Below are 23,311 nucleotides of genomic sequence, written 5' to 3' on the forward strand. Positions count from 1 at the left end.
GCAGGGCTCATGGGCAATCTAAATCACAGACTGACATGTCCAACTGGATTTATTCCTAAATGCAGCAGAAAAAATGTAGTTCACAGCATCTTGCGAATGGTAGTGAGCTTTAGCAAAAATTGCATTGCTCAATTCATAGCGAAGCGTGTAGAAGAATTCAAATACCACAGATATACTTTTGTAGGTCCTGTGGTTCTTGAGTTATATTGTAACACTTTTGTAAAACATACATAACTCATTAATAACAATAAATCAATTTTTTTGGCTGCTTCGATCAACAATACCTTGTATACCCTTAAGTACACTCAGACACAACATTCATATAGGAGATGACGCCTTGCTGCAGCAGGGCTTTGTGTTGAGCTTTTTACATGATATAGGCATATCCTTAAACCTATTAGGACAAAGAGAAATTGGATTAATTTCCCCAAGAGCACAAAAATGGGGAAAAACATTTTGAAAAACAAAAACCAACCTCGTCTCTTACTGTTGAGATCTACTGGTTCACCCTGGTTGATGGGCAAACATGAAGTGACAATAAATGCATCCTAACGATATGCCTGAATAACCGATCAATCAATGCGATATTGTCATACAATCACTTGATAACTTTGTTCACCAGCTAGATATGATAGATATGATTTTAAAAATATGCCCTCTTCTGATTTTTAGTGAAACAAAATTTGCTAATCATGAACTTTCATAAAGAAAGGGAAAAATTACCCCATATTTGCCATATTGCAGAATTTAATTTAGTAAAACACACCATGCAAAAGTATTTTGCTTAGGGAAAACGTGCTACCTCATTGGTCAAATACCAATTGCTTGTGTCTTAGTGATGGAGTATAAATTCAGTTTTTGGTTAGGCAAGTTGATTTATATGTGGACCTGCCCGGAGAAAGCCAATGTCACCATTGCCGTCACCATTAATTACAATAGTGTTACCTTTTCTACACAGCAAATCTTGAACTAATGCGTAACATACCGGTATTGGATGACTTTCCCATGGTGCATCTTCACGTAACAGATAGCAGTAACCTATACAATGTATTGGACTGGCAGAGACAGGGCTCACGTAGGTTACTACAGCATTACCTTAATGTGGACTATCTCTTACTTGTAAGTATATTAAGACAGTTGAATTGATGCTACTCCAATATCTGGCATTTAAAGTAATATGTAGACTGCATATTCGCACACACCATAGTTTGTTGAAGTGCCACACTTAAGGTTAACAACTATTTTAAATTGTTGTGAATTGGTAATTCACAGCATCTTGCGAATGGTAGTGAGCTTTGGCAAAAGATGCATTGATCATTTCATAGCGAGTGTATAGAAGAATTCAAATATCATAGATATACTTGTGTAAGTCCTGTGGTTCTTGAGTTATGTTGTAAAGAGAGCTGAAACAACACTTTTATTAAATGTACATAACTCATTAACAACAATAAATCAAGCAACTCTACAAAGTATATGATTTGTAGAATACACGTTTGCAAAGCATCAAAGTGTTATTTTTCAATAATATATTGATTTAGATAATGGAAATCGATTTTTTTTTTTTGGCTGCTTCGACCAACAATACCTCGTCCACCCTTAAATTCTATAATTGAATATGTTTGATATTATCCAAGCAGGCCAAAGGCAGTTTATTGCTGGGTGCATGGTAAATGAATCCATAGGATTATGGATAGAGTGTATTGCCCTCCATAGGTAAAACACAAACGTGGCAGAGTCTGGACTTAAAGTCTAATCACTTTATCCAATATACAAGGGTCCAACTGTATGTTTTGAAAGTTGACCTTTCACCCCTTGTAATGCCATTGTCATAATTTTTATATTTGGTATCATTTATACAATATTTACAGTTTCTTAATTGTCTTGCTTTTTTTCTCACACAGAGCTACTTAGAGCAGAGCAGATACTTCCATGTTCCCGTCGGCAACCTCCCAGAGGATTCTGGGATATTCGGTGCTGATTTATTCTTTGCAAGACATCTACAGAAACATTCCCATGTCTTGTGGGCCTCACCGACAGAAAGACCAGATCTGGGTGGGAAAGAAGCTGATGATAACAGGTAGGTCTCAAAGAATTGCAGGGATGCCAGTCTTCCGAAATCCGGACCGCACGTATTTTTTTACAAAATTTCCGGTCGCAAAAAAAATCTCCGGTTGGAAGGGAAAAAAAAATACCGTCGCGTCCGCCCGGCTCTGAAAGAAATAAAATAAAATATACTGCCCTCTTTTGTCAACTATTTGTCAACTAATCACTCTCATGCTCAAGAGCATGTGCCCGTATACGCATGGTACAATACGCAGTGTTTTTGTTGTAGCTGTACACCTCTAGGGATGAGGCGGAAACACGAAAAATGTGACTTGTTGGCTGCAAATTCGGAAGCCTTGATCGTATGAACGTGCGTTTTGTTTTGACAATAAAATATTAATAAACTTTAAACTTTAAACATGCGTGTGTGGTATTGAATTACGGGCCGAATTACGATCGGATTTGCTGTTTATCTTGCGATCAATCATCACAATGGAAGTGGATAGGCAGATATAAAAGACGATCGATGCTAGAGTTAAAAATCGGTTAATGGCAATGGCTGGAACAGAAGGATGATGCAGGACAGTTTTTGTCGGATTACATACGGAAAGTAGATGCTGCAGGGAAGTATAAATGTACTTACTGTCAGGGTATATATTCGTATGCTAGCAGTGGAAATAAGGCGATTTTAAAACATGCTAACTCAGGTGGTCATAAAGAAAACGCGAGCTTTTAAACTCAAAGTCAAACCAAACTTTGCCAACCATGTTTAGTGTATCGCAAGCTATTGTGAGAGGAGATACAGATAGAGAGGAAGCAGGGCCTAGTACTAGCGAATGTACATTACCATATGTTCAAGTAGTGCACAGAAGATAAAGAATAAGCACAAAAAACACAAGCACAAGACCCAAGATACCAGGAAACCATAGGTAACTTGTAATTTTAGCTGTATATTTGTAAATTATTTGCTTTAATTTTTAATCTGTTGACATGTAACTTCCCCCTAAAAATAGCCTCCCCTGTGGTGTAACATGTGCAGAAACTGTCTGGCTTCGGGGGGCTTCGCCCCCTCGCCCCCCACCAAAGCCCCTGGACCCCACGCCGTGGGGGGCGAGAGCTCCACTCTCTACGCTCGCTCCGCTTCGCCTTTACTATTTTATGAAATATTATTTTCCTTCCCAACTTCAGGAGGCAACTGGCATCCCTGGAATTGGGATATTTCAGATGAAATCCATACACCCCCTATGGAAGACACGACCTTGATCCATAACACAGGGGGTGTGAATTTCAAGTGGGGTTACCTGAATGGGTGACTCCACTTGAAATCTACATTCTACATCTACACCACCTGTACGTGTGGGAGATTATGGTCATGCCTTCCATGGCTGTATGGATTTCAACTGGAATAGCCCAATGTTTATTATAACCTAAACCTGTGAAGTATTTTTGTCAACCTTTGAGATTCAAGTTCAGCATTTGGTGTTGTGATTGTTAAATTTTGACCACAAATGTTGATTATTTCATTCAGATTGGTGACAGAGTTTGAAGAAAACTCTAGTATTGAGGTGAACCAAGCAGGGTGTTTTCAAACCGTGTGTATAGAGCTAGACATGGCAAGTTTAGCTGTCAACACTCTATTACAGGTAGGACTTTATAGCTATATATAAGGAAAAAATCTGAAAAAATACTCGGGTCGTCTGATAAAAGATCCCCAATGAGATGGTCCTTTATATAATACCCATATTGAGTTTATTTAGTGGATTATTTTCAAAAGAATGCCAAAGAGGAATCAAAATATTTTCAGCGGTTACACTTTGGTTGGGAGCACCCTGTATCTATAACTACATGTAAGTGTCACTTAATCACACTGCATGATCAGAGTTGCAGCTAAGATATTATTAGTGGTGGATTGAATAAAAAATTTTTTTTGCATATTTGTCAAATCGTTGCCAAAATTGACCAAATGCTTGACTAATTAAATAAAATGGCAATTTTGGCCTTTGAGTTTCCAGTACTAAAATTGCAGTTTCAAGAGTGGTGGGCTCTAAACCTGAGTGATAGGCTCTGCCGCCCACTTACAGCCCTCTGCATGATTTAATTATTATTTTTTCATCTATTTTCTGTCAGTCTCATCACATCAGTGAAGCAGAAGGCGGAGCAGAGAGTATTGCTTTTGATGCTATCCCACAATCCTCCTTGGAAGACATGGTCACAGGACAAGCTGGTGCTGCTGCTATGCTAGCTAGCTATGATGAAACTGCACTGTGCTCTGTTGCATTTAGGTATAGCTTCATTCTGTTTAAAATAATATCATTACTTTTTTGTCATATTTCATTGACAGTGGCATTTGCAGTAATACACACATGAATAAAACTATCAGGGTTATTTTATTATTTATTTATAGAGATATTGTTTGAAAGTCCAATCATTTGATAGACTGATCTGTTTGCCCTGCGACTTGAAAACAACCCCCATAATTTGCCCAATTTTGCAGATATTAAAAAAGATTAAGAATCAATACACAAATTATTCAATTTTAGACAATATTATGTTTTGATGAATCCAAGTGTGTGCAAATATTGGATCCAACACATAATAATGATAAAATTGGTTGCTTTACACCCAATATTTATTGGGCTCTCTATGAGTTTTAAAATATTGGATTCGACTACGTTTCGTCAAATATTTTAAAACTCATAGCTCGACCAATAAACATGGGCTCAATCGATCCAATTTTATATCAAAATTTTTGAATTTTGACAAGCTCAAAGTTGGGTGGAATCTAGGGGAGTTTCATGTCTGGAAAATGTGCTACTTCAGTTGAATTCCATACACCCCCATGAAGACATGACCTTAATCTCCCACACATTGGGCATAGATTTCAAATGGAGTTGCCCATTTAGGTAATTCCATTTGAAATTCACACCCCCTGTGTGGAAGATTAGTCATGTCTTCCATAGGGGCTTAAGGATTTCAATTGAAATAGTCCGATGTGATGCAAAGATCCAGCATTTATTAACAGTTTTATATATCTTCCTCCCCAGAATAATGAAAGGCATGGTGCATGGTTGGTTACGCGATGTGACAACATACAGCAATGTGTTTGCAGACTACCAGATTGTACATTTCTATAGGTAAGCACTGTGAATAAATTTGATCAATTATATTTTTCTGGAACAGTGTCATCCAAGTGTTTCTATGATTTTTTGGGTAAAAAAAAGATAACATTATTTCCAGATTTAACATAGCTGTTTGTGTAATCAGCCAAATTAAATTAATAGATAAGCATCAAAGTCGCATCAATGGTTGATCCAAAAATCACACACATTCGGTGCCTTAATCTTCCAATTTTACTAATTTGACATTTCTTCATCTGGCTCTTATACATTAGTACAAGCAAACTTTTAATCCTTTGCAGCCCTAAATTATAACAAGTGAAATTTGAGCAAATAGGAATATGGCTCATCATTTCATCAATGTGGTACATTACAAACCTGTGTCCTAATAAAGTCAAAGGGAATCTTAATCCTTCTTCAAGCCTTCACCATTTTGTTGGTGAAAAGGAAAAGGGTTTTACCTTACTAGACAAAACCATTAAGGGGACTCTTGAACCAATGTGTTTTCGGATGCGGTGAATCTTCAACCATACAAAGAATCACAGACTAATCATTGCCCTCGTGTAGATTTTTATACATGATTTTACATAGAACCACCACTCGCCAAGCTCCTGAATCTTGACCTAAGTGTTGAATGTTTTTGGACAGAAGGTAAATTGTTGCCCTAAAATATTTTTGAAGGGTGAACCAAGGTAAAGGGCTTGAGGAGGGTTGGTTCAAGACTCCCTTTGAACCCTGTATAAAACCCTGGCTTATTGAAACATGTAATTTTTCCATCTCTATCCAGATGGTTGCGTTCACCTTCAGCCATGCTGTATGACCCAGCTTTAAGACGTACTCTTCACAACCATATGAAGAAGCTCTTCATGCTCCTCATTGCTGAATTCAAGCGCCTCGGATCCAACATCGTCCACGCCGACTTCAGTCGCATGGTCATCTGCACAAAGAAGCGACGGATCGTAGATGCCATTGCATACATGGATTACATCACTAATAGTATTAAGGGAAGAGATCTGTTCCATGGGATTGAGTTGACGTTTAAGCAGTGTTGGGAGCTGCTTATGTGGTTAGATCCGGTGAGTGTGTAATATAGAATTAACAGAATTGGGACAGTGTGGCTCAGTGGTTAGAATTCTTGCTTCTGGTGTATGAGGTACCAGGTTTGATTCCCACTTGCTGTGATATTGACCTAAAGTGGCAACATCTGTAGATTTTTCAGGTGCATTAAGAGTTAGGTGTATACCTGTATATGTAGGTCGCAGTCAGTTTAGAGAAGAGTAGGGTGTTAACCCCTTACTGTTCCCAGTCCATCCCTGTGTTAGAATGGACCCAACAGAAATAAGCTTCATAAAGCGGATTTCTTAAGTTATCCAGGGTTGTCAAACCCAAACAAATCAAATCGGAAAGAATAATTTTTCTAAGGCCTGATTTCCCAACAGCAAACAAAATCATAATTATGCAACATTTTTTACATCATCTTATTTTATTACCAAAAATATATTAGTTTGTTTAGGGTTGTTGTTGTTGGGTTGTTGTTGTTGTTGTTGTTGTTGTTGTTGTTGTTGTTGTTGTTGTTGTTGTTGTTGTTGTTGTTGTTGTTGTTGTTTTACTATGAAGTTAAAATATCAAAACATAATCTATCTTTTTGTGTTTTTCAAGTGCTCTTACCTTTTCAAATATGTTGCTTTTAGGCAAATCATGGAGGGGTCAAAGGTCGCTTACCTAAGTCATTGATGGGACAAGAAGCAGGAGAAGAATCACAGACTCAGGAAGGAAGTGATGAGGAACAAGATCTTACTCAGGAAGATGAGGAAGAGGTTAGTCCTGAAATGTAGCCTATATATTATTTCAGTTTTTTTGTCCAAAATGGTTGTATAGTTGAATTAATGGATTATCAAAGATTTACTGTTCAAAACTGTTTGCCTAACTGCTCCAAAAATTGGGCTATTCCATTGCATTTCAAATGGAATGAACACATTAGGCAGCTCTGTTTGAATTTCATACACCTCTGAGAAAGATTCAATCTGAATCTTCCCCTGTGGGAGAGTGAGTTTCAACTGGAGCTGCTAATGTGTTCAATCCATTTGAAATTCATACTCCCTCTGTGGAAGATATTTCCAAAATCTTCCACAGGGGTACTGTGGATTTTAAAGGGGAATAGCCCATTAAAGCCATAATGTGTGATCTTTTAAAATGAATTGGGCCAATTTTTTTCAAACCTGATTTTTTTGGGCATATTTGTTATGTTTTTACATGTCCCAACTAATTGGATTCAGCCAAATTCATTGTGTTTTTAGGACAACAGAGCAAGTTTGATTTAAAGTCATCATTGTCGGTTAAAATAATTATTTCAATATTAAAGTGTGCAATGAATGCCCGGTCCTCTAAGTCCTTATTTAAAGCGTAACGCATGGTTCTGAAAAATCAAGATAACCCCTATTGGTTAAAATTTCAAGAACAATTTGAACAATGTTTACGCATATTTTTTACTAAGACAGGTATAATTAATAGGAATTTGGGTTGAAAAACTACCCATATTTTGCTAACACTTTCAAGAAACTACTCCTATTTTGGCATTTCAAGAACATTATTAAAAAAGACATTTTGCTGGCAGCTAGATTTTCTTGTGGTCCCGGGCATGAATAAAAACAGGCACATCATTTTACTGCCTAGATGTGTTCCTAGATTATTGTAAATTTTGAATATTTTATTGTTGAAAAATACCCCTATTTTTAAGATATCACAAACATTTAATGTTTGCGATCTGCTCTAAAAAATACTCCTTTTTTCGTGAAATTCATAATGATCATGTGTACACATACTCAATGTTGAGTACAGGGAATGAATATTCTTGTGTTTTTCCATTGTCTGTAGAATGAAGTAGAAATGAATTGGAATCTCATGCACTACCTTCCATCTGCAGCAGCCTGTCAAACTAACTTCAACGTAAGTATTTTGGACATGACAGTAAAAATATAGACTATAGAAATACCCAGGATTACAAAGAGATTTTGAGGCTGCAAAGGTTTACTGAGCAAGAAATAGTGCCAACCAAGATAAAACCAACATAGGATGTTAGGGTTTGTCCTTTGGAATATCAGCCCTTAATTAATGTATTTCTAAGTTATGATGATTTATAAAATAAGAAAGTTAATCCAGAAACCAGAAGATATCTTCAACTTCCCATAATGCATTTCTCCTATTTTAATTTCCTGTACTGATTTTCTATCTAGTGCAACATGGGTTGATAGTGACAAAAGTAAGTCAATGAACAACATATCCAGATCTTGCAAAAGATGTTTATTTTTTCGATCCATGCAGCCTATTCTTAAAATGAAAACAAAGGGAGCATGCACAAAGTAATGGGAGTGTCATTTGATGAAATGAGGTGATGCATCATGTTGCAAAGGATTCTGGGAATGATGAGATATCTTCTCTGGCATGTATACATTGTAATAAGAAATTCCAACCACTTTTACCATGTTAGAGGTGTCAGAACTATATACCACTAAGGCACTTTAACCACATTTATTGGATCTTTTTAAAAATATTTCAGATGATTATAGCTGGTTACATGTTAGCAATCTATCAAAACTCCCAGGAGCAGCAGCGGCAACATACTCCTGGTAACACCCCAGTACGTCGTCGTGGTAACACACAGACCCAGGCCAGCCAACCCCATGAAGCTGATAGTACTACTACGCCTGCTACGGTTCAGTATGCACAGACACTGATCAGTGGAGAGCTGTCGCAGAGACTATTTGCGTAAGTGTACAAATAAAGTGCTTTGAGAACAAGCTTAAGGTCCAAAATGCACCACCTAAAATGTGGTTCATTTCTTTGTTTCTTTAACTAAATAAATGCATATAGCAGATTTACACTGTAACTTGTTTACAGTACCACAATTAATTTTTCTGCTATTCGTTTCATATCATATCCATTTGATATAACTGACAATTTTTCAGTTACTGTATCCATTTAAGAATCAAATTAAAGTATTCTAAAAGAATTGTCAGTTGCATAGTGTCTAGGACTTGGATATACATCTCTAAATTACTGGTTCACATCTTGGTGGAATAAATGAATTATTTTTGTTTTAATTAATAAAATAGGTATGGTGAGAGAGACCAAAGCATTTATTGCAAATTCAAGTCTTGTGATTACTTCTTTCTTTTTAGGTTTTTTTTTGTCCCTATTTAAACGGGTGAATCATCCATCGTCATGTTCTCCCATGATGCCCAGGGTAGGGTGTACAGACAGCCAGGTGTTACTCTGATCGAAACTGGCTGTGAGACCTTTGTGATTCACTGCACCTGCCTCACAATGTAGTATTGGGGAGAGTGGATAATAATACTTTTTTAGATGTTTGCATCCATTGGAACTGAATCTGGTTCACCCCCAAAACTTGAGTTAACACCATCCCTGCTCATGATCAGTATCATGATCATTCATTCTCATGTCTGCATTTTAGATTCAACTGAAACAATTATAGCTGCCTTTGGGACAAGCACATTTTTTTGTAAAAATATTCACAGGAAATAATTGATCATTATTTTCTATTAACAGCATCACACAGAAGATTCAGAAGAAAGTATCCGGAAATCGTAACACAGAGAATGCATCAGTAGATTTCCCACAGCTCCCTGGGTCCCATCTGCCTCTTAACAATCCTGCATTGGAGTTTGTCAAAGCTGTATGCCAGGTAAACTTATTATACTGTAACTATCTTATCAAGAATGTTGAGTTATATACACTGGGTATGATGGTCAACTGAAACTTAATGCTCTGCGTGCTAGCCATGCGCTTAAACGGAAAAAATTTTGAAATATTTTCTCAAAATATCACGAGCTCTCTTAACAACTAATGAACCAAGACTACGCTTCTTTATACTCATTTTAATGCATTTTTCATGCCGATTCCAAATATGGTCATGAAAATTTAAATTTCTGAAATTTTAAATTTTTAAAATTTTTAAACGTGTAAATCTGCAGTCGACACCAGCGTGAAGAGAGTTAAGCAATACCATGGAAACAGGTCACATGGATTGACTAATCATTCTGGGACACCCTGTATGTTAAAGTTATGATGGATTTGGACTTAACGATGGTGAAATTTTACCCCTGACATATGTGACATGATCCAAGGGAAATGAGTCACATGTCGACCCTGGTCGAAAAGAGGACGTTTAGAGCTTTCTGAAACTGAAAACCCCATGTTGATACGACTTTTCTTTGCAAAGTTACATCAATTTATCAATCGCTGAAAACAATATAAAACAAAAGAATTTTAACACTTTCTTTGCCAATATCTCAAAATCAATATTAGCGACATCCGACTCATTTATTTCCCTTGATCGTGTCACATATATATATCATATTTCTGCCTGATTAAATTTGTATGATTTAACATTCTACAATACTTATATATTCTACACAGGTTCTGTCACTGGACTCCAACGTGACAAACCAAGTCAACCTGTTGCGTAGCAACCTGCTTCGTCTTATAGGCATTAGTGAATTCTCTGATGATTCACAGTGGAATGACCCGTGTCTGTCCTTTGTTCTACCGGAGGTGATTTGCAAGAACTGTAACCATTGTAGAGATCTGGATTTGTGTCGTGACCCACTGCTTGTTCAAGATGGAAATGCTGTGTAAGTTTACATTAACATTTTGCTATATGTATGGAGAGCATGTGGTTAGGGCACTCACCTCTGATGCATGAGGTCCTGTGTTTAATCCTCAGCTGTGGCAACTTGGCTGGGGTATAGGCTTGTGAGGAGTGGGATTTTGGCTTGTGGGGAGGGGGATAAGAATTTATTTTGTAGCATTTATAGATTAATTTCAGAATTCAGCTCTCCTCGTGGTGCATGCCTTTAGAATTGGATAAATGAACCATAAAAGTACTCTTTCGGAGAGGAAATTGTCAAAAGTTGAGGGAATATCTTCAAAAGTTGTCCAACTGGGCTACTAAATGGCAGACAAAGGTAACACTACTTTTTCTGGGAAGATGTAATATGCACTTTATACTTTGTATCTTTACAGTGCTATGTGGCAGTGCATTCAGTGTCACAGTGAGTATGACGTAGCAGACATTGAGAATGCCCTGATAGAGGCAGCTCAGAGGACATCAATGGGCTTTGTACTACAGGATCTTAACTGTATCAAATGTAACCAGGTATGTTACAGGAATAGTGTGTGTTGCCATGTTTTTACCCTATCTGTTTGCCACTGCCAAATGTTGATTATGTTTCTTTGTTAAACTCATGATCATGAATTCTCTTAAGGTTACACGAAGAAACGTATAAAAAACGTATAAAAGACGTATAAAGTTGTTCTCTAAAACCGCGTTTTCTCAGCAATCAAATATCGCAGTGAGTCAAATGTTGGTGCATGTACGTATCTTAACATCATTTTTGTGTCTTTATACACATTTTAGAATCCGTTTGAAAATCCTTCGTTTAAATCATTTTTACGCACCGTGTTCACAAGATCAAAAACACGTTCCATGCAGTTTTTTTCAAATATTCGCTCCATATAAAACTACGCCGAGTGATTGTTTTCTCCTTTTTTGTATTGAACTACAAATCGACCAAAGAAATAATGTTGCCATGGGGAAGAACCAAAAAACAGTACCGATTAAATTTTATTAGCCCGTTTTTGGGAACAATTTTCGAGAATCTTGTACCACAAAACACTGTTATGTTACATTATCGATATCTGGATTGTGGAACATTAATTTTGATTTCTAACTGCCTACATTATTTCTCAAAACGATGTCGATTCCTTTCCCATTTGAATTTCACTCCAAATTTAAGCTACTTTTGCAAAAATCGAGGTTTTTCGCCATCGATACCTCCGACATTTACAGCGGTGATGAGATTGTTTATCATAAGAGCCTGGTATGCACTATTCCATAATAGTCAGTTTGAGATCAATCGATTTCACAGATCACTCAGTAGCTCAATCGGTTAGCGCGCTGGCTGGGCTCACGTTCGACTATATAATTCTATAGTTTTGAGCTGGGAAACTTTGGTACGTGTTCGAGTCCCTATGTGGTCCATTCCATCTATTTTATTTTATTTTTCTCTCACTTTTTTCTTTATTCTTGTTCGTTTCTTTCTTTCTGACTGCAGCGATTGATTGTTTTTGCCCGTTTTTTTTCATTATATAATTCAGGAATTTTTAGGCTATACTAGTCTAGGCGCGGCCTATGAATATATTTTTACAAATTAGATTAACAAAATATTGGTTGTTGGTTTTGTTAGGCCTACTGTTGTTGTAGTTATTGTTGTAGGCCTATATATTGCATAATCAGGGTATAAATAGGCATACTAGGGCTATTATAGCCTATAGAAGCATTGATTTATTACGACAGATACCGGTATCATCCAGGATAATTTTAAAAATTGAAAATTTAGAAAATCCAAAGGAAAATTGCCGAAAACGGCTGCCCACAATGGTCCTATCATGGTCGCCCCTTCCCTATCCCTGCAATAGGATGACTCACGAGCCGTGGTTTGTCCGTGTTCTAGTTCAGATTGATACACTATTGTACGCTGTGAGTTCATTCTTTTCTGCATGGCTGTTTCCATTATTAACTTCCGCCCCTCTGGAATCAAGCCTTGAAAATCAATTGCATTTAACCTTAAATTAGTTTGGATAAACAGGGTTCCATGGGATTTGGAAAGTCAAGAAATTCTGATTTCGGTCAATGAAATTACAGAAAGAAGTAAAGAGTGATGAAATATCAATATTGGTTTTGTTCATGGAAAAGTTGTTGAAATGAGTTTGTAAAAAATTAATGATGACAGAAATGAAAAGGGACAAAAGTGTTTGTACAATTGAATTGGGAGGCAAGGTTGGGGTTGGCTCAATGAAGACTGGTTGGAGATGATATGAGATGTTGGAGATTGAATGATATCATATCATTGTGTAAGTCCCTACCTTAGGTTATATTTGGAAATGGAAGAGGAATCCAGAACTTGCCAAATGTTTATCTCGTGAGGCACTGGGTTTTAAGATTGCTCATCAGGTGATTCAAGTTGCTCCTGGAAGCATCTCAAGTCCCATTACACTCAAGACTCGACACCTTCAACAGTGTTACACACTTTAAATGACAAAAAGGCAACTATTGCACATACAGCTTTGTTGCACTCATGTGTTGTCCTGTTTCTTGGTGTGGATTGTTAAAATCATTCAAAATTGAAAATCTGTATGTGTGAACCCTGGATAGAGATAGGGATAAAAGTTCAAAGTAATTATTACATCATCAAGATGACACTGTGATAATTGATCCAAACTAAACTAAGGGTCAATACAGAACTGTTGTCATTTATTTATTTTTTGTTTTGTTTTTCAGATCAAATTAACAAATATGGCTGCTCATTGTGAATGTGCGGGTTATTTCAACACAACGACAGCATCCAAGACATTTGTCAACAAAATGAAGACATTCAGCAACATAGCAAGGTAAGATGGGATTTGCTCTTTGGGATTTTGAACTGTATATGTGACATGGTCTGGTCCATGGAGGCTAAAGGAGGCATTTTAAAAAATTGAGTTACTATAATTATTATTACCTTATACAAACATTAGGCTATCATATACAGAAAACACCAAATGTCTAGCATACTTGGTTCTAAAGTTATGAAGTTTTGTGATGTCTATTTTCTTAGGTATTGTATTGGGTTTTTTTGCTCCATACTTTTGCCTTTACTCCATATTTTCGCCTTTATCTCAATTTCAAATTTGCCGCCTTTAGATCATGTCACATATAATACTCTGGAAAATTTGCAATACTGGCTTGTCATGCATGAGGACCAAAATAATTACCTAGTGTATTACAAAATTGTGCACAGCACATTACACAAGCCAGCATGCAGTAGGAATGAGAGTTATTTCATTCATTTGAAATTCTCACTGTAATATCAGGATTCCACTTTAATATTTACACACTACTAGGTCCAAAGAATCTAACCCAGGATAAGTGGGATTCAAGCAGTTACACTTCAAATTTCTCTACAGGCAAAATGAAGGTTTTATCCAATAAATGATTTTACTTTATTGCTTTATTGGTGAATTCAGAATTGTTGATTATATATTTCATATTTCCCTTCTTTTTTGATCATAGGCACTACAACATGGATCTTCTGTTAGAGACAGTTGATTGGATGATGCAAATGAACAAGGAATAAGAGACAATGCATATCATTGGATAACAAGGATATTTAATTGGATATTTGACCAATAGCAATACTGCTTTCATCTTAACATACATATTTACGGTTTGCCAAGAGTATGTGTTCCTCAGGACAAATATGTATTGCAATCTGAAATTGCATACATATGGTGATGAGGCCATAGAAGTCAGATTTCAAAACTATACTAGGATCAGCTTGTAATAGGCGACAATTATTCAGTCTTTGTTATTTTGCGTATCAATACTGCCAAACCTCATTCCTGCATTTACAAAAGCATGTGTCAGTCACACAATAAGCAATGCGTGTGTACACCGTTTTTATATTAATCCAGGATGTAATGAGTCCCACCTATTATGAGCTGATCACTATGATAGAGAAAATTATAAACATATTTAACAATAAGCCATCAACCTATTTGGTCACAGACTTTTGAGGATGCTGCCTTATAGGCCTACTTGAATTTTGCCTTGCACTTTTTTGCATAAGACCTCAAAAGTCTGTGACCAAATAGGTTGATGGCTTATGGAATTTGAACATTAGTATTCTTATATGATGTGTTTCTGACCAAATGTGACTTATCACTTTTATAGTATCATGCAGCAAAGAAGTGCTTACCTAGCTATAAAAGAAGAAATTTCATTGGTCAGAGTAATACATGTATCATAATGAGTAACCAATCATATGATGGTTCAAGTTATATTGACAAACTTTAGTCCAGGGTTCATACTGTTAACCCGCAAGTAAATAATTAAGTGTTTGTTTTGACCTTGTTCTGACAGACTATAAATAAACCATATCTACATGAACATGAAATGGTTAATGGTAAAAATTTTAACCAGTATTCAAGTACTTAGATAAGATTAAAACAAGTCTCCAGCACTCACCAACAGGGTTATAGCTAGCTAAATCTTAGTGCCGGGTGAAATTTATATGAAATGGTAAAAAAATTGAAATTTTGATAAGAATTGCAAATTTTTGTACTGATTGTTCATTAAATTTGAGACTGGAGTGCTGGGTAATTGGGCTCAAAATTAACTTGAGTGCCGGGTGGAAATTAAGAGTGCCGGGCGGGTCCGCCCGCCACCGCCCGGCGTAGCTACAACCCTGCTCACCAAGTTTCTATTTCAGAGAAATTATACTTCATTCTCAATGGTTTAAGATGAACTGATGATCAGCGTTGCCAAAAATTTCGGTGTTAAGGCACAGAAAATTGGCTTGCTAGGCCGCGGTCAGGGTTTGCATGTTTTTGCCACAGTTTGAAAAAAATTGTGGTGTTAACTGCTTACAGAAACAGTTTTTGCCACCAAAAACTAAAGCAGTGACAATCACTTTTTTTTTTAATCTCAAAGCAAATTATTAAGGGCTGGGGTATGAACGTTTGGACAGTATTTATTTTGGGACATTAGAGCACATCAGACATATCGAATTGCATTCTGAATACTGAAGAATGTCATTCTGATATCAAATAATTTTGATTTTTTGAAATTGCAATTTAATACACATTTTATGGCAAATCATTAAAATTGATATTTTTGATATTTAACAGTACTTGAAGTAAACTTTATAAATCTGATGATTTATACTTAAAGTGTATGTAGGTGGGATGAAAAGCCGACGATCAATTGAAAATTTTGACCTTTTGTATTGAAGATATGGATTTTTTTTCCCAAAACACCAACAAAAATTAGGTCTTTTGGGAAAAAAATCCATATCTTCAATATGAAAGGTCAAAATTTTCAATTGACCGTCGGCTTTTCCTCCCTGCTACATACACTTTAAGAATATATCATTAGATTTATATAATTTACTTGAGGACTGTTATATATCAAAAATTTGAAAAATATCAAATTTTTATAATTTGTCATAAAATTTGTATTATATTGTGATTTTCAAAAATGAAAATTATTTGATATCAGAAAGACATGCTTCAGATTCAGAATGCAATTCGATAGGTCTGAGGTGCTCTCATGTCCTACAAAAAATACTGTCAAAACACAATAAACGCTCATTTTAGATCCCTTAAGGAACAAAAATAATTTCTTTAGTGTAACAAGCCCATATTTTGTAACTAAAAGTAACATATTAACCGATTAAGGGGGTACTACACCCCTGCCCAATTTTGTGCCTATTTTTGCTTTTTTTTCTCAAAAATTATAGCGCATTGGGGACAAGTAAGATATGTATATTATAGGGGCAAGGACTACAACTACTGCAATGGAAATTTTATTTCAGCACAGACAACAGTTGTGGAGTTACAGTCAAAAATGAGGGAAAACCAATATTTGATCAATAAATCAATAACTACTTGCTTTGACTTGCTTTATTTTCAGTACAGTAGGGGTAGTACTTGCCCCAATAATATACATATCTTACTTGTAACCAATGAGCTATAATTTTTGAGAAAAATGCAAAAATAGGCACAAAATTGGCCAGGGGTGTAGTGCCCCCTTAAAGGCATGTGTTTTCATTGCGCAAGTACATTTAACTGAAATGTAGCATATATTCTTTAAAAGTTGCGTGTTACTGTTAATGAGCAAGTTCAAAGTTGAGTGAAATTGCATAACATAAACAATTCTGAACAATTCATATATGTTCAAAACTGACAAACCAAATTGATCCATTTATCATGTTACAAAGATGTTCCAAAGAATTTGAACATACACGTGTGTATATAATGTATATTGACAGAAATACATTTTATGAAAATTAATGCTTTTCACATGTTTTTATAGTCTTACTCCCGATTCCGTAAAAAATATGGACTGATTTTTGGGAATCAAAATATTTTATTAAATTTACCATTTTTGAAACACCGGCTCAATAAAACCTAGAAAACCCCATACGTGTCAATGAATCATTGTTTTATACTGCAAGATGATTGCATGGGTGACTGGATTATCGTATACATAAAAATTAAAGAAAACCAAAACACCATTAAATCAATCCTTGTAGTTTACATGTATAGGATGTTGAAAAGTGCAACTTTTTCTGAAAGCACCATTTTTGGAAAATTTGATTATTTTTTACCAGAAAAATCGTTTTCAGAAATGGGACAACTTTGGGAGGGTAGCAAAATGATTCTTCTACTCACAGCTTCTTGAATTTTTCAGATCAACTAAATGTACGTCAAGTTATGCAAACAATTGTTTTGTAATTTTTTTTTGGGGGGGGGTGGTATTTCTTTTGAACCCTGTAGAAAACAGAACATGAAAAACTGGACCATGCCTCTTTAATCCAAAAACACTATTTTTTGGAATCGGGAGTGGAGTAGACAAAAAAGAGAAATATTAGATAGGGTTTCAAAAAAGATACAATGCCTTATTTTGAGTTAAACCAGAATAACCATGTACTGCAGCAATACAAAGCTGAACTGTAAAAACACAGAATTAAAAACAAGATATTATTGTAATTCCAATTGTCTTTGATGCTTATATATTGTCAGTGTACTCTTAATTCACCCCAGATAGCCCAAAAATGTAGTTTAAAGGGCTTAAGCTGTTGCTAGTGGAACAACATTCTTTTGACATTTGAGTTGAGAACCTTGCTTTGATCATGTTTTCAGCTCATTGGAGAAATAAACCTCTTCAGAAGCTTTTCCTTCAGGTGGTTCCCTAACTCTATCTGCGAATTCTTCATTTGAGAGACTTTTCTCTTCCACTAGATGTTCGTTTTCCTTGAGTAGTCGATAATTCTTCTCAATATCATCATTTACAAAATATTGTCCATTGTTCTGTTTCACAACCTCTTCTACCATTGTGAGTAACTTATCAACTTGGGCCACATTGTCTGCGTTAGTGGGATCTTCTTCTGCTATCTTGTTGTTGAAACCTATAAATCTATACTTAGTCTCATCTAGCATGCCAGTATATCCCTGTTGTTCTCCTTCTTCATGTTTCAATTCTTTTACGTACATATCAGTTGCACGTTGGCGCAAAACCTTGACAGTACCCTCAATTCCCTCCTCTCTTAATTCTTTTACTTTAATATCCATGCAGGTAAACAGGAGTATGATATACTTTGCACAAGCATTTCCAAAGATGTGTTTTATCGCTTTTACTGTTGGCACCGAATGTCCTTTTGGGTTCCGATAAGTACTGTTTACTACCAGTACAATTGCATGAGGACCTGGTTTAATGTAATGCAAACCCACCAAAATCTCATCGTCCTTCTTTTTTGGTTCTTTCGCATCCAAAAAGCCTGGTGTATCAACAACTTTAACATGGCGACCTCCAATGGATGCTTCTTCACATTGGCACACTTTTGTTACAGGGCCCGCTGAAGAGCTGGATTTGAACACGTTTTGCGACAGTATAATGCTATTACCAGTAGCACTTTTCCCAGATCCGGTTGCACCGACAAGTAGTATCCGTAACCAATCTGAAAATCAAAAGAAAAATAGTTATAATCTCATAATATCTTAATTCATGGAATGTATCTGAAGGGGATGGGGCAAAGATGGTCTTTCTGCAGATCAGCAGAAGATTGGGTGCATCAAGAATGTGCAATGTCCAATCAATGCCAGTGAAGTCTTATCATTGCTTGGAATGGCTCAATACCTTCCAAGATTTATATCTCACTATATGCCTCCATCACAGCACCGTTGAAATAGCTGACACACCAGAATGTGACATGGAGATGAGTGTGGGTGTAGCTTATCAAGCGAAATAAAGAATAGAACGGAATACTACATTAAGTGAAGCGTTAAATGGTTCGAAGATTAGAAAGACTTGCTTTCCGATCCATCAGTGTACTTCGGTTATATTTATAAATGCGCTTTTATAAATATATATATAAAATTATAATTATGACTCATGGGCACGACATACCAAGTCCAGCAAGCGTGACCAAATCCTCACGCATTGACCACTATACAGAAAGGGATAGGAAGTCTGTAGATAAATATCATCAAATTTAAGTTTTAATTGAATTGCAAAATTACACATTTTGCAATTCCGAATTTGTAATATGTTATCAAAAACAACATTTTGAAAGTAATTCAACGACGGAAACGTTTACAATATAATCACAAAATAAATAGACAATTTTGCTGCATATAGTAGTCTCATGTTGTTCCGCCTTTGCATTCAAATGTATAGGAAGACCACTCGCTATGTAGAAGGTCACTTTGCTATGTAGAAGGTCACGGTACTTTGAGACTTACTGTCTATAAGCTGTTATGGCAGTGAAAGGAATGAATTTCGCGCATTTCAGCACAGAATCAATTGAAAGAACATTTTAACTATTGTGCGGTTCGTTAACCCTGGTGGGGGGTAGGGCCCCCAATTTTGTTTCTTTCCCTGGGCGCTACCAACAGTAGTTACGCCACTGTAAATGTGTGACGCTTTTCAGAACATTTTTGAGATGCCAATTGTTTTGTTACTTACATCTCTGTAACATGCACTTGGTACTAGTAGTTGAACGCAATATGGTGTAATAAACAAATGAAGATATTAAAGCCATATTCTGTAAAAATAGATTAGTATAATTTATTTTCCATGAAATGTTAGCTTTTACTGTCAGGTATGTCCCATTTTAATTTTGAGCCGAACAAGTGAGGTAAAGCATAGAAAATTGGAATTTACTACTAGCGCCCATGCATGTTGCTCCCACGGTACGATCCTCGGGGTGTGTGTGTCTGTGTATCCGGCACGCCATGTACATACTGTGCATACGTGTTCGACCAATATTTCCATCGTAATAATAAAACGCCGGTTCCATCGTTTTATTCAAAATCTCGGATTTTTGCATAGTATCTTTATTGACTAAAAACCAGAATTTAAAAAACTTTTGAGGGCGTTCTCCTCAGCAAATGTTATAATATGGCTTTAAACTAGCCTAGCAGTATTAAACAAATGAATGCAAGTAAGACCATGGTGTACATTACGGTTGAGAGGATCAGGCAGCACATGCGTCGTGATATTCCCCCAGAGCAGGCCGGTTTTGTGGAAGGCAGAGGCACAAGAGACCAAATAGCAAACATCAGAAATGGAAGGCAGAGGCACAAGAGACCAAATAGCAAACATCAGAAATGGAAGGCAGAGGCACAAGCGACCAAATAGCAAACATCAGAAATGTTACAGAGAAAGCTATTGAATTCAACCGTCTAGTCTACATGTGCTTCATTGACTATTCAAAAGCATTTGATACTGTTGAACATCAAAAACTGTGGGACACCTTAGTATCAATGGGCTTCCCAAAACATGTGGTAGAACTGCTTAGGACACTATGACGATCAGGAATCAATTGTAAGAACAACATGTGGTGACAGTACCTGGTTCAAAATCGAGCAAGGAGTGAGACAAGGATGCATTTTGTCTCAACATCAATGTGCACAATGCACAAATTATGGAAGGACAGAAGCATCAGCAAGTCAAGGTAGACTCATCTCCTCTTTGATTTTCCCGATCGCAACATATGCATGTGAAACGTACGTGGGTGATCAATGCGGCAGATCAGAGAAGGGTTGCCGTTAAATCGTTTGAGATGTGGTGCTGGAGAAAACTTCTATGCATCCCATGGACCGCCAAAAGGACAAATGAGACACGGTTGTTTGATGTATATAGAATTGGCTTCATTATTAACTAAATGCAAACTATAGATGGCGCTATTTATCCTAAATGATATTTCTTTATTTGCAAGGGGTACGTGATTAATACTGCCATTAAAACAGCTGGAATAGGTGAAACAAGCAACAAGGAAATTTTATAAACATATTTTATCAAAAAATAAAATGAATTATTTGTATTAAAAGCTTGAAAGAGTAAATTCCAGTAACTAAATAGCGCCACCAATTTTGTCATTAATAGATACATTTTATATCCACAAAAGCTATAAAAATGCTATAAAAGTGAATAATTTTCGGCATGAAATAGGAGAGACAGTCTCACTCGTCAACTCAGTGATGAAACAGAAGCTACAGTATTTTGGACATGTTGCCAGGCGAGAAGGAATCAAACTAGAGAAAGTGATAATGTCCCGGGATAATGTTCGGAAAAGTTGAGGGGAAAAGAAGCAGAGGAAGACAGAGACTCAGGTGGACAGATGTGATTATTTCGTTAACCAAAATGTCAATTTACAGCTGTTACACCAAAGTACAAGATCGACATGAGTGGAGAAACTTCATCAGAAAGGTCACGAATACTCAGATATGAGTAGATCGACGACGACGACCAGTATTAAATTTGCAATAATTTTCTATGCTACATTTACATATCTTTGATCTCATATTTTCATGCACTGATTTCATGTCTCAGATTATTGGATGAAAACAGTATTAAATTCGATCAAACAAATGATTGTTCCTCGTTCGCTGCCTCAGTTAAGTAATCCATACTGCAGTTACTGTCCGTTTTCCTATACACAATACACAGTGCTCTCACCATTGACGCGTGACCTCTACAAACAGTGTATGTTATAGGTATATGGGCATTGCCTAGTTAACATCACTGTGTGAAAAATAACCGGCCAATATTTTAACTATTCTCCAAACTTCTAGCAAATATAATTCTCTAACATGACCTAAAATTACAGCTAGGTTAGATGATCAGAAGGGGTCGCACTTTCGTAGAACATGAGTGAGGGCAAAGCATAGCTAGCTCATAGCTAGCCAACTCCCCGTGTTAATTGAATGGAGATTTGACCGAAAATATTGAGCTATATTGGTAACGGACCGCTCCGTTCTGAAGGATGCCACAAAAAACCGGTACAAGCTACATTTAAACTATTCTAAATATGTTCTAGAAAATATAGTTTTGTAACATGTCCTAAATTTTAGCTAATTTAGATGTTTGGAGAGGGTCGCACTTTTGTGTTTTAGGAAGGATATGTAAACGACAGATAACACCAAAAATATGAAGAAATTATTTCCAAACCGTGTTAAGTCAACAATCATTATGTTGCTCATTTTGAAGAATGCTGGTTAACAAAAAGCAGGCCATTGTCTCATTTCGTGAACAAAGGTACACATACCATTGTTTCCTTTCGTTTCCTTTATAATCGGTTACCCAACTGAAGCTATAATACCAGCTTTATTGCGATGTCGCACATGTAAAACAGACACTTGTGCACAACCAGAGAAGATCTGATTTAATCAGTTGAGCTGCTTCAATGAGTGTTATCTTGGTTTAATAGCTTTTAATGGGGTTTAAGTCCTGCAAAGGTCGAGATGAATTCTACTGTAGACATGACTGCATCATGCTCTACCGTGTATAATAAAAGCATGGTAGCATTGCGTTCCCGCGATGTAATTAACTTACCCCTTTTACAACAAATTCGCAGGGTTTACTTTTATTCCTTTCTGAATCTTCCGCCGTGACTTCAACAGTTGTCTTATCCCTAGCAAAGAAACCTGTGAGTGTGTGCGGTCTGTCCCTATACGTATACGTGAAGGACTTCCTATTGCCCTCTTGTTTGTACTTGTAGGTGATATCAACGTCGGAGGTAAATTTATGCTCGTGTTCCTCTGGTATGATTGGGTTAACAGTCGCCTTGTCAGTGTAGGTTTCAATGACCTGTGGTTCGATCTGTATTGTAGGTTGTTCTGCATGGTAAATTAAAATTGAAGAAAAAACGATGTTATGAAATAATACAGGGTGTATCAAAATAAAATATACAATTTGAAAAATGCCGCTAAAAGCTACTAGATTAAAAAGTATGAGGTATTTCATCAAAATTCTTCACTTGATATAGCTATCAACATATTGTCCTTCCACAACTGTAAAATCACTGGTGTGTGTGTGACCATTAATAAGGACTCAGTAGTGGCTACTCAGAGCTGAGTAAAATACAGTTGACTATATTCTAAACTCTTCGCCGCTAAGGAATTAGATAGCGAATAATTTGTCGTCAACAAACATTTGTTAGAAGCAAAAAACGACATGATTTATAGGAAACAGATCAATGAATTGAATAACGTATACTTGTTGGAAGTATGCAAATGAAACCGGGTCTTAT

At 36.4% G+C, this 23,311-nt stretch overlaps 1 protein-coding gene across 1 annotated transcript in view; it reads left to right on the forward strand.

Moving 5' to 3' along the window:
- LOC140169995 (DNA polymerase epsilon catalytic subunit A-like) overlaps positions 1-15,721 on the forward strand; it is a 51,624-nt gene extending 35,903 nt beyond the window's left edge. Inside the window, 14 exon segments of the mRNA XM_072193308.1 lie at positions 959-1,119; positions 1,902-2,077; positions 3,572-3,686; positions 4,171-4,325; positions 5,088-5,177; positions 5,947-6,235; positions 6,851-6,976; positions 8,034-8,105; positions 8,716-8,924; positions 9,726-9,861; positions 10,596-10,810; positions 11,202-11,334; positions 13,519-13,628; positions 14,290-15,721. Coding sequence (XP_072049409.1) covers positions 959-1,119; positions 1,902-2,077; positions 3,572-3,686; positions 4,171-4,325; positions 5,088-5,177; positions 5,947-6,235; positions 6,851-6,976; positions 8,034-8,105; positions 8,716-8,924; positions 9,726-9,861; positions 10,596-10,810; positions 11,202-11,334; positions 13,519-13,628; positions 14,290-14,353 — 2,051 coding nt within the window. The 3' untranslated portion in view covers positions 14,354-15,721.
- Positions 15,722-23,311: the final 7,590 nt, after the last annotated feature.

This window comes from Amphiura filiformis, chromosome 14 (genome assembly GCF_039555335.1).
Source record: "Amphiura filiformis chromosome 14, Afil_fr2py, whole genome shotgun sequence".
NCBI classification, from domain to species: domain Eukaryota; kingdom Metazoa; phylum Echinodermata; class Ophiuroidea; order Amphilepidida; family Amphiuridae; genus Amphiura; species Amphiura filiformis.